At 47.1% G+C, this 12469-nt stretch overlaps 2 protein-coding genes across 2 annotated transcripts in view; one reads left to right on the top strand and one right to left on the bottom strand.

Moving 5' to 3' along the window:
* CFAP107 (cilia and flagella associated protein 107) overlaps positions 1-12469 on the bottom strand; it is a 498422-nt gene that overhangs the window by 10425 nt on the left and 475528 nt on the right. The gene's annotated exons all lie outside the window — the stretch shown is intronic.
* The window catches only part of VPS13D (vacuolar protein sorting 13 homolog D), a 431274-nt gene that overhangs the window by 131029 nt on the left and 287776 nt on the right, over positions 1-12469 (top strand). The window contains exons 27-29 of the mRNA XM_082274036.1: positions 3136-3346; positions 5958-6129; positions 10083-10198. Coding sequence (XP_082130162.1) covers positions 3136-3346; positions 5958-6129; positions 10083-10198 — 499 coding nt within the window. The remainder of the gene's footprint in view (positions 1-3135; positions 3347-5957; positions 6130-10082; positions 10199-12469) is intronic.

The following is a 12469-nucleotide window of genomic DNA, read 5'->3' as shown; positions in this document are numbered from 1 at the left end:
ACGTATAGATTGTGTGCGAGTAATCTGGATAACACAAGTCTTACATGTTTTATATGTTCAGACAAAGATCGAGAATAGATAAGTATATCGTCCAGATATACTACAACACAGACATCAAGTAAGTCTCTAAAGATGTCGTTTATGAACCGTTGAAAAGCTGCGGGAGCATTACACAACCCGAATGGCATCACAAGATATTCGAATAATCCGTATCTGGTTCTGAATGCTGTCTTCCACTCATCTCCGTCACGGATTCGGATTAGGTTGTATGCCCCTTTTAGGTCCAATTTAAAGAAGTAGGTAGCCCCACGCACTTGTTCAATGAGTTCAGGGATGAGCGGTAAAGGATAGCGATCCTTTATCGTAATGGTATTTAATTGCCTATAATCGATAATAGGCCTGAGACTTGAATCCTTATTGCGGACAAAGAAAAGTCCTGCAGCTGTGGAAGAAGTAGAGGGTCTGATGAACCCTTTTGTCAAATTCTCATCCAAGTATTCCTTGAGATGAGAGAGTTCATCCTGTGAAAGAGGATAAACATGACCGAAAGGTAATTTGCTGTTAGGGAGTAGATCGATAGTGCAATCATAATCCCTATGGGGAGGCAACACTTGAGCATTTTTCTCAAGGAATACTTCGGACAGATCCTGATAGCATAGTGCTGCAATCTCATCTGACACCACAGACAGGATCTTTCCATAAGATGGGAGGTTACACGTATTCTCACAATAGTGAGAAGGGAAAGTTAGAGTCCGTGTTTTCCAATCTATGGTTGGTTGATGTGTGTGTAACCAGGGAAGTCCCAAAATAATGGGAAAATGGGGTGAAGATAGTACATCAAAAGTGGTGGTCTCCATATGAGACTCGTTAGCAGTGACAAGGAGTGCTTGTGTCTGATTGGTGATTGGACCAGAAGATAATGGAATACCGTTAATGAAACTAACAGAGACAGGTTTAGGTTTTGAAATATTTTTTTTAAATATTTTATTTAAAGTAACAAAACGTGTATCGATATAGTTCCCACAAGATCCTGTGTCGATCATAGCCTTGGTGGTGATCCTAGTCTGGTCCCACTGTAATGTTAAATGAACAAAGAGATAGGATTTAGAAAAGGAAGTCGTTAATCCCCCCTAGCAAGACATGTGAACACTCACCCTCTTTTTTGCGGACAAGGGGACAGACGCTTATCAAATGATCCGGGGATGCGCAGTACATGCAGAGGTTTCTGGATCTTCTCCTGGCTCGTTCAGTAGTTGATAAAGGTGGGCGTATGGTTCCTACCTCCATGGGAGTAGGGTCAACGGCCGAAATCCGAGAAGGACTAGATAATGGCATTCCCATTCTCTCAGCCTTTCTTTCTCGCAGTCGCCTGTCAATGTTGATACTGAGTTGTATTAAGGCATCCAAAGTGCCAGGTAAATCCGCTCGGGCGAGCTCGTCTTTAACAGCTTCTGACAACCCGAGTCTGAACTGAGTTCGCAGAGATGTATCATTCCACCCTGAATCAAGGGTCCATCTTTTGAACTCTGCTACAAAGTCTTCAACAGGTCTCCTTCCTTGTTTTAAAGCCCTCAATTGGATATCAGCAGTACTCTGCCTGTTGGGGTCATCATATAAACTAGCGAGTTCCGCTGGGAATAAGGAATAGGAGTTGAGAAGATGATCATCTTTCTCAAAGAGAGAGTCTGCCCAGGCCCGGGGATCACCCGTTAAGTATGAAATAACGGTAAAAACTTTAATTTGATCAGTAGGGTATGTACGAGGTTTTAGCAAAAAAAGCAATTGACATGCGTTTTTGAATTCACAAAATTTTTTCCGATCACCTGTAAACACTAGGGGAGGGTTTATTTTAGGTTCAGGGGGCTGAGCAGCAGTAAGCTGTGAAAGACGGGTTACCTGCTGTGTCAGAGTCTGATTTTCTTCTTTTACTTCAGTAAGAGCAAGTATTAATGCATTTACTTTTTGTGTTAATTGTGTCACTTGAGTGGGTATTTCTGCTGAATCCATTTTTTAGGTTTGTTCAATCTGTAATGCTCCTGCGTTTTTATAGTAAGCTGGATTTACAGCTGCAGAATCTCCACTCAGTAGTCATGTAGAGATGTGTTGAAATACCAGATCCAACTCTCCAGACTCATCACTGTGGGCCTTTCTGCTTCAGCATACATATATACACACACTCAATAAGATGTTCCTGGAGTAATAGGATGTATATGACAGTATGGAGGTGATGTGCTGAAGGGACAGGTGTGAACAGTGACCGCAATGATAAGCACTTGATAGTAATGTTCAGGAGAGTAGTAGATGGTAATAGGTAGAAATGCAGATAGGTTAGTAATCATGTATGGTAACAGGTGGTGAGGACAGTAGATGACATAGACAGGATAGACTAACCCAGTGCAAGGATAGATGGTAGTAGACTCAAGAGCTAGCAATCTATGTAACAGTGCAGATGATAGAATTAGTATGCATAGATAGTAACAGTCCTTAATGTGCAGAAGATAGTGTAAGTTAGTTATGGAGGAATCCCCTGTGGGGTACTTATCACTAGTAAGGTTAGTAAGTAGAGGGGTCCGGTAGTGAGGGAGTGATCCGGTAGCGAGATACGGGATCAGTAGCGAGGTTCCGGTCTGTTCCAGGTAAAGAGAATAGCTGGAGGCTCCGGCAGCATAAGACAAGGCTTGTGAGCATGCGGTAACATTGAACGAACAATGTGAGAGAGAAAGCCGGCGATTGAAATAGCCGCTTGGAGCGGCGCTCAGCGATGATGTCATCCGGCTTAAAGGTATATGCGTTCCACCTAACTAAAAAGGTGGGACGCAATATGAAAAGGAAAATGGGCAATAAGGGTACCAAAGGTACCAGAATCTTACAGGTGGGTATATACAGAGGTCACATATAGAGACCCTGGTGGGTATATACAGAGATCTCGCATAGAGACCCTGGTGGGTATATACAGAGCTCACATATAGAGACCCTGGTGGGTATATACAGAGCTTACATATAGAGACCCTGGTGGGTATATACAGGGCTCTCATATAGGGACCCTGGTTGGTATACCAGGTTTACCCCCTGAGAGTATGGGTCCACTTTCGGATTTTTTTTAGGAAAGCCTAAAATGTTTTTTTCTCTCTTCAGATGACCACATCTGCCTATTGGACTGCATTGTGGTTGATCTACAAGACATGGACATATTTGCTGCGCAGAGATATCCCCCAGACTCTGCTGAAGGCCTGGAGAGATCCCAGTCTGTCCTCTTCTTCCCGTCATACATTGTCAGACAGACAGGCGGGAGCCTTTTAACTGAAAGATGCCAACTGAGGCTTCAGCTGGAGAGGAATCTGGATAGGTGAGTATCGGCGTCATTTAATGGCTGATGGAGGATTTTGAATAGAAACGAATGTTGCAATCTGTGCTGCTTTCTACATTTAAAGCACATACAGGTACCAGCGCAGGTCTTCAACAGTCTGCCCAATCATTGCCCCCCTAGGCACTGTGATATATTAATATCGACTTTGGAGGGTTCAATAGAGCTGAGGTACAACCCTTCCCTTCTCCTGCAATTCATGGACCCTTCCCTTCTCCTGCAATTCATGAACCCTTCCCTTCTCCTGCAATTCATGAACCCTTCCCTTCTCCTGCAATTCCTGAACCCTTCCCTTCTCCTGCAATTCCTGAACCCTTCCCTTCTCCTGCAATTCCTGAACCCTTCCCTTCTCCTGCAATTCATGAACCCTTCCCTTCTCCTGCAATTCCTGAACCCTTCCCTTCTCCTGCAATTCATGAACCCTTCCCTTCTCCTGCTATTCATGAACCCTTCCCTTCTCCTGCAATTCATGAACCCTTCCCTTCTCCTGCAATTCCTGAACCCTTCCCTTCTCCTGCAATTCATGAACCCTTCCCTTCTCCTGCTATTCATGAACCCTTCCCTTCTCCTGCAATTCATGGACCCTTCCCTTCTCCTGCAATTCATGAACCCTTCCCTTCTCCTGCAATTCCTGAACCCTTCCCTTCTCCTGCAATTCATGAACCCTTCCCTTCTCCTGCTATTCATGAACCCTTCCCTTCTCCTGCAATTCATGAACCCTTCCCTTCTCCTGCAATTCCTGAACCCTTCCCTTCTCCTGCAATTCATGAACCCTTCCCTTCTCCTGCAATTCCTGAACCCTTCCCTTCTCCTGCAATTCATGAACCCTTCCCTTCTCCTGCAATTCCTGAACCCTTCCCTTCTCCTGCAGTTCCTGAACCCTTCCCTTCTCCTGCAGTTCCTGAACCCTTCCCTTCTCCTGCAATTCCTGAACCCTTCCCTTCTCCTGCAATTCCTGAACCCTTCCCTTCTCCTGCTATTTATGAACCCTTCCCTTCTCCTGCAATTCATGAACCCTTCCCTTCTCCTGCAATTCATGAACCCTTCCCTTCTCTTGCAATTCCTGAACCCTTCCCTTCTCCTGCAATTCATGGACCCTTCCCTTCTCCTGCAATTCATGAACCCTTCCCTTCTCCTGCAATTCATGGACCCTTCCCTTCTCCTGCAATTGATGAACCCTTCCCTTCTCCTGCAATTCATGAACCCTTCCCTTCTCCTGCTATTCATGAACCCTTCCCTTCTCTTGCAATTCCTGAACCCTTCCCTTCTCCTGCAATTCATGGACCCTTCCCTTCTCCTGCAATTCATGAACCCTTCCCTTCTCCTGCAATTCATGGACCCTTCCCTTCTCCTGCAATTGATGAACCCTTCCCTTCTCCTGCAATTCATGAACCCTTCCCTTCTCCTGCTATTCATGAACCCTTCCCTTCTCCTGCAATTCATGAACCCTTCCCTTCTCTTGCAATTCCTGAACCCTTCCCTTCTCCTGCAATTCATGGACCCTTCCCTTCTCCTGCAATTCATGGACCCTTCCCTTCTCCTGCAATTGATGAACCCTTCCCTTCTCCTGCTATTTATGAACCCTTCCCTTCTCCTGCAATTCATGAACCCTTCCCTTCTCCTGCAATTCATGAACCCTTCCCTTCTCCTGCAATTCCTGAACCCTTCCCTTCTCCTGCAATTCATGAACCCTTCCCTTCTCCTGCTATTCATGAACCCTTCCCTTCTCCTGCAATTCATGAACCCTTCCCTTCTCCTGCAATTCATAAACCCTTCCCTTCTCCTGCAGTTCCTGAACCCTTCCCTTCTCCTGCAATTCCTGAACCCTTCCCTTCTCCTGCAATTCCTGAACCCTTCCCTTCTCCTGCAATTCATGAACCCTTCCCTTCTCCTGCAATTCATGGTCAGTGCAGACAATTTTCGTCTGCTCCTTGGAGCTTCTGGTTTGCTGTGATTTGCCTTGAAGTTGCTCCATTACTTGGTATAAGTTGCTTTGACCTGCTTCCAGTTCCTTTTACATTCACATTGATTTGTATAGTGGAGGAGAAGCAGCTCAGAGTCCAATACCTAAACACCTGAGCCTTTAGGAACTCCGTCTGTAAGGTGAACTTTTCTGACTTCTAAATAGGATTAGCAGTTCTCTGATCTCTCGTTTTCCTTCTCTCCCATCTTTTATTCATTTTGGGAGAGGAATGTCTGTATTTTGTCTATTACTCAGATGTATTGCAGCTTCTTGTGAAGATGAGAGAAGGCCGATTCTATATGGTTGCTTTAGATAACCCATCTATAGCTTCTTTATCAAAGAGTCTGTGAGAAGAGGGCCTTTGTTGGTGTTGGTTCATAGCGACCAATTGTTTTTCCTTTCATTGCTGGGCTCAGGAGATCCTGCAAATGCACCCTGCAAAGGGCGGAGCCAACTCAATATTGAACCCTACGGACTAAAACTGGGATTCCATTAAAGTTGATGTGTGTGCAAAGGCCGCGTCCCAATACTTTTCACAATATAGGGTATTTGCTGTGCGGTCATTTATGGTGCCTGATTTGTCTTTTCTCCTGGAATTCATTCATTGATGTATTCTTTTTTTTTCTGCAGAGAAATCAGTCACTCGGTTCCGGATCTTTCCATCCATGGAAGTCTCTCCTCCGTGCATTGCTCGCTGGATCTCAGTAAATATAAACTGATCAGAGGCCTGCTGGAGAATAATCTGGGGGAGCCGGTGGAAGATTTCATGCGTCCGTATGACCTGCAGGATCCGCGCATTCATGTAAGGAGAAGACTTTCCTGCTGCTGGAAAATCTATTCCTGGAAAGCTGTAGAGTAACATTGTGTCCTGATGGGGGAGGGGGGGGGGGACTATTCCATGTCCTACTAATGTCAGAGAACATGGAGGCCGCCATACCGAGCGATCCCAGAGAACATGGAGGTCGCCATACCGAGCGATCTCAGAGAACATGGAGGCCGCCATACTGAGCGATCCCAGAGAACATGGAGGCCGCCATACTGAGCGATCCCAGAGAACATGGAGGCCGTCGTACTGAGCGATCTCAGAGAACATGGAGGCCACCATACTGAGCGATCCCCATCAGTCCACACACAGTTACATAGATAGAAAAAAGACCCAAATCCATCCACTTCAACCAACAAAGAATAAAAAAGAAAACCAAACCTCCCATATATACACAATCCTATACCCGCAGTTGATCCAGAGGAAGGCAAAGAAACCCAGCAAAGCATGATCCCCCGAGAGGCAATCGGATATTCCCTGGATCAACTTTACCTATAAATATTCGTACCCATTTATATTATGTACACCCAGGAAATAATCCAGGCCTTTTTTATAGCAATCTACTGAGCTGTCCAGAACCACCTCTGGAGGGAGTCTATTCCACATTTTCTCAGCTCTTACTGTGAAGAAACCTTTCCGTATTTGGAAACTAAATCTGTTTTCCTCTAGACGTAAAGAGCGCCCCCTTGTCCTCTGTGATGACCTTAAAGTGAACTCAACACCAAGTTCACTATATGGACCCCTTATGTATTTATACATGGAGATCATATCCCCCCCTTATGTATTTATACATGGAGATCATATCCCCCCCTTATGTATTTATACATGGAGATCATATCCCCCCTTATGTATTTATACATGGTGATCATATCCCCCCCTTATGTATTTATACATGGAGATCATATCCCCCCTTATGTATTTATACATGGAGATCATATCCCCCCCTTATGTATTTATACATGGAGATCATATCCCCCCTTATGTATTTATACATGGAGATCATATCCCCCCTTATGTATTTATACATGGAGATCATGTCCCCCCTTATGTATTTATACATGGAGATCATATCTCCCCCCCCCCCTATGTATTTAGAGTATCTGACAAAAGTAAGTACACCCCTCCCATGTGACAACACTGAAGAAATGAGACTTTGCTACAATGTAAAGTAGTGAGTGTACAGCTTGTATAACAGTGTAAATTTACTGTCCCCTCAAAATAACTCAACACACAGCCATTAATGTCTAAACCACTGGCAACAAAAGTCAGTACACCCCTAAGGGACAATGTCCAAATTGCGCCCAATTAGCCATTTCCCCTCCCCGGTGTCATGTGACTCGTTAGTGTTACAAGGTCTCAGGTGTGAATGGGGAGCAGGTGTGGTAAATTTGGTGTTATCGCTCTCACTCTCTCATACTGGTCACTGGAAGTTCAACATGGCACCTCATGGCAAAGAACTCTCTGAGGATCTGAAAAAAAGAATTGTTGCTCTACATAAAGATGGCCTAGGCTATAAGAAGATTGCCAATACCCTGAAACTGAGCTGCAGCACGGTGGCCAAGACCATACAGCGGTGTAACAGGACAGGTTCCACTCAGAACAGGCCTCGCCATGGTCGACCAAAAAAGTTGAGTGCCGTGCTCAGCGTCATATCCAGAGGTTGTCTTTGGGAAATAGACGTATGAGTGCTGCCAGCATTGCTGCAGAGGTTGAAGGGGTGGGGGAGGGGTCAGCCTGTCAGTGCTCAGACCATACGCCGCACACTGCATCAAATTGGTCTGCATGGCTGTCATCCCAGAAGGAAGCCTCTTCTAAAGATGATGGACAAGAAAGCCCACAAACAGTTTGCTGAAGACAAGCAGACTAAGGACATGGATTACTGGAACCATCTCCTGTGCTCTGATGAGACCAAGATAAACTTATTTGGTGTCAGATGGTGTCAGGCGTGTGTGGGGGCAACCAGGTGAGGAGTACAAAGACAAGTGTGTCTTCCTACAGTCAGGCATGGTGGTGGGAGTGTCATGGTCTGGGGCTGCATGAGTGCTGCCGGCACTGGGGAGCTACAGATCATTGAGGGAACCATGAATGCCAACATGTACTGTGACATACTGAAGCAGAGCATGATCCCCTCCCTTCAGAGACTGGGGGGCAGGGCAGTATTCCAACATAACGACCCCAAACACCTCCAAGATGACCACTGCCTTGCTAGAGAAGCTGAGGGTAAAGGTGATGGACTGGCCAAGCGTCTCCAGACCTAAACCCTATTGAGCATCTGTGGGGGATCCTCAAACAGAAGGTGGAGGAGGGGAAGGTCTCTAACATCCACCAGCTCTGTGATGTCATCATGGGGGAGGGGAAGAGGACTCCAGTGACAACCTGTGAAGCTCTGGTGACCTCCATGCCCAAGAGGGTTAAGGCAGTGCTGGAAAATAATGGCGGCCACAGAAAATATTGACCCTTTGGGCCCAATTTGGAGATTGTCACTTAGGGGTGTACTGACTTTTGTTGCCAGCGGTTTAGACATTAATGGCTGTGTGTTGAGTTATTTTGAGGGGACAGTAAATTTACACTGTTATACAAGCTGTACACTCACTACTTTACATTGTAGCAAAGTCTCATTTCTTCAGTGTTGTCACATGGGAGGGGTGTACTTACTTTTGTCAGATACTGTATGTATGGAGATCATATCCCCCTTTCTTTCTCCTCTCCTCGAGAAACGAGGATCAGACCTGGAAGGATCGGAAGCTCTGAGCTCTCTGTGTGATCTCTGTGTGATCTCTGTGTGTGTGATCTCTGTGTGTGTGATCTCTGTGTGTGTGATCTGTGTGTGTGTGATCTCTCTGTGTGTGTGATCTGTGTGTGTGATCTCTGTGTGTGTGATCTCTCTGTGTGTGTGATCTCTGTGTGTGTGATCTCTGTGTGTGTGATCTCTCTTTGTGTGTGATCTCTGTGTGATCTCTCTGTGTGTGATCTCTCTGTGTGTGTGTGATCTGTGTGTGTGATCTCTGTGTGTGTGATCTCTGTGTGTGTGATCTGTGTGTGTGTGATCTCTGTGTGTGTGATCTCTCTTTGTGTGTGATCTCTGTGTGATCTCTCTGTGTGTGTGATCTCTGTGTGTGTGATCTCTGTGTGTGTGATCTCTGTGTGTGTGATCTCTGTGTGTGTGTGTGATCTCTGTGTGTGTGTGTGATCTCTGTGTGATCTCTGTGTGTGTGTGATCTCTGTGTGTGATCTGTGTGTGTGATCTCTGTGTGTGATCTGTGTGTGTGATCTCTGTGTGTGATCTGTGTGTGTGTGATCTGTGTGTGTGTGATCTGTGTGTGTGATCTCTGTGTGTGTGTGATCTGTGTGTGTGATCTCTGTGTGTGATCTGTGTGTGTGATCTCTGTGTGTGATCTGTGTGTGTGATCTCTGTGTGTGATCTGTGTGTGTGATCTGTGTGTGTGATCTCTGTGTGTGTGTGATCTCTGTGTGTGTGTGATCTCTGTGTGTGTGTGATCTCTGTGTGTGTGATCTCTCTTTGTGTGTGATCTCTGTGTGTGTGATCTCTCTTTGTGTGTGATCTCTGTGTGATCTCTCTGTGTGTGTGATCTCTGTGTGTGTGATCTCTGTGTGTGTGTGATCTCTGTGTGTGTGATCTCTCTTTGTGTGTGATCTCTGTGTGTGTGATCTCTCTTTGTGTGTGATCTCTGTGTGTGTGATCTCTCTTTGTGTGTGATCTCTGTGTGTGTGATCTCTCTGTGTGTGTGATCTCTCTGTGTGTGTGATCTCTGTGTGTGTGTGATCTCTCTGTGTGTGTGATCTCTCTGTGTGTGTGATCTCTCTGTGTGTGTGATCTCTGTGTGTGTGATCTCTGTGTGTGTGATCTCTCTGTGTGTGTGATCTCTGTGTGATCTCTCTGTGTGATCTATGTGTGATCTCTCCTCCTGCAGACGGTGCTGAGCGGGGATGTGTACACCTCAGTGTCTTTCCTCATTGATATGGTGAATGTCAGTCTGGAGCTTCTGGAGGACAGAGCGGAGGAGGGGGTGAGCCGCTCGTTGGCCCGGTGAGTGTTTTGGTAAAAATTGTGTTGTTTTCAGTGAGAATACAGAACGAACTTCCGTCCCCCTTTGCCTTTGGCCCCGCCCCCCACTGGCACCACCATCTTTGTTTGGATGGTCCCTACTCAGATGGTCAGAAGGTCCCTGTCCAGCCATTGGGTCCCAGCAGAGCATTGTGGCACATCTGTGCACAGGAGGTTTCCACGCATGCGGAGACACAGCAAGGTTTAGGATTTCCATAACCTGCGTGTGCGCAGATGTGCCACAAGACTGAGGCTGAAGCCCTGCGGCACATCTGCGGGCCCATAGTTGGGGGGTGGGGGGGGGGGCATTCTCACCCAGCCAAGAAAGACAGAAGTGCTGCACACAAATCTTAGGATGATTGACAAAATAATATTGTGCACTCCATAAATCATAACTACTGGGTTATATTGCCTTCTCCAGGAGTAGGACTAGGCAGAACAATAAACACCTGGCTACGCCCATGGGCTGTCCTCAGCTTGTATATAACCCACCTCTCTGCTCTAGGTAATCAGTTGTAATCTGTCTAGTCAGGAATAAGGATCTAGTGGGATCTCTGGTCTTAGCAATTTTTTCTCCTTCCTTACATCTTTTTTGTTCTTTCTCTCGGGAGATCTACAATCAACTGCCGGGCCTGGCAACTGGCTAAATAATCTAGATCCAGTGGTCCCCCCAGACCAGCCAGCGAGCGCAAGCTAAAGGTCTCGCAGGGTCATGTTTGTGTAGCTCGATGATGTCACGGGCGTCATTTTCCCTTAGTCTGGCTGGTCTCCGCTATGCGGCCATGTTTGTGTAGCCCTATGATGGCACGAGGGCCATTTTCCCTTAGTCTGGCTGGTCTCCGCTATGCGGCCATGTTTGTGTAGCCCTATGATGGCACGAGGGCCATTTTCCCTTAGTCTGGCTGGTCTCCGCTATGCGGCCATGTTTGTGTAGCCCTATGATGTCACAGGGGCCATTTTCCCTTAGTGTGGGAGACTCTGGAGACGACCGAAGCCTCGTGGGGATGCTGAATATTCTTCCTCGTCCTTCTCCGTTTCCTCTTCCTGTGGCCGGAACATATGAACAGGGAATGGGCACAATGGGGATGCTGGGTCCGAACTCTCAGCGCTCCTCCGATCGGTAGGGTGAGTCCTTGGGGGTCCCTGTGATCTCTCCCTCTGCTGATAGGTACCCTGAGCCTTGGGGGGATCCTTTCGTGGTGCCAAAAGATCGTTTTTGTACTGTAAGGTCTTTCTTTCCTTATGGAGCCTCATGGTCACATCTCCCCCACTGACCCCCTCATGGAGGTGGCAGATCCCTTGGATCCCAAGCTTCCCATGGTTGCACTGACGTTGGTCCTGCAGTCCTTAGTGTCCCTGGTGGAAGTGACGTGTGGGCAAAGGCCCAGGAGAAAGCGTCCCCCGCCATCCCCTGCTCAGTCTGTCTCATCTGAGCCTGATGCCACCGTGGACACGGCCCGTCCAGGGGGACCTAATATCACACCCCCAGATCCATCTGACAGTGAGGTTGATTCCTCCATGGTAGACACACTTATCACTGCAGTGCGTGAGACTTTAAAAATGGAGGATGCGGCTGATGTAGCCACGAACGTGGCTGTGTTATTTTATACGCATAAGTCGCATCGTACGCCAAAGGTGTTTCCTTATGTGCCTTATTTCTCTATCGTCCATTGACAGACGCAGCTCTTATGCTTCTTCACTATTGGGTTATGCGCTATCTACAGGAGTAGTCTAGGCAGTGAAAAGTTTTCACTCGACACGCCTATAGGGGCTGCCCCTCACGACATAACCCCAGACACATCGTGCTCTCAAATCAGTTTCTTGCTGCCTTGTGAAGGAGTAGGACCTAAGTTTCCTGCTGGGACTTCGGTCTCAGTTTTTTATTCTTTTAAAAATATTTATTTTTCTGCACTCACTATCACTAGCTAGTGTCAAGGGGATCCTCCTGGTGAACTACAAGCGACAGCCGGGCTGAGGTTATGCACTGGATAATCTAGATCCTTGCAATCTCCCAGCCTGGCCAACGAGCGTGAGCAGGTTATGGTCCGCCCAGGCCTCGCCACGACGGAGCCCTGGTGGATGGGGACGAGCCTTCGAGCGGATGCCTCGCCGGGACACATTGATCTAGAACACCCTGAGTCACAGCGTACCACGTTTGGCTGGTAGCACCCCTACTCAGGGTGGGAGGTGAGCTGTTCGGAGCGGAGCCCATGCGTTCAATGGTATGGTGAGTGATACTGAGCCCCCCGTGTC

The sequence above is a fragment of the Pelophylax lessonae genome (genome assembly GCF_965119305.1).
Source record: "Pelophylax lessonae genome assembly, chromosome: 12".
NCBI lineage: Eukaryota > Metazoa > Chordata > Amphibia > Anura > Ranidae > Pelophylax > Pelophylax lessonae.
Note: the sequence above shows the minus strand (reverse complement) of the source record. Positions and strands in the feature narration are given on the sequence as shown.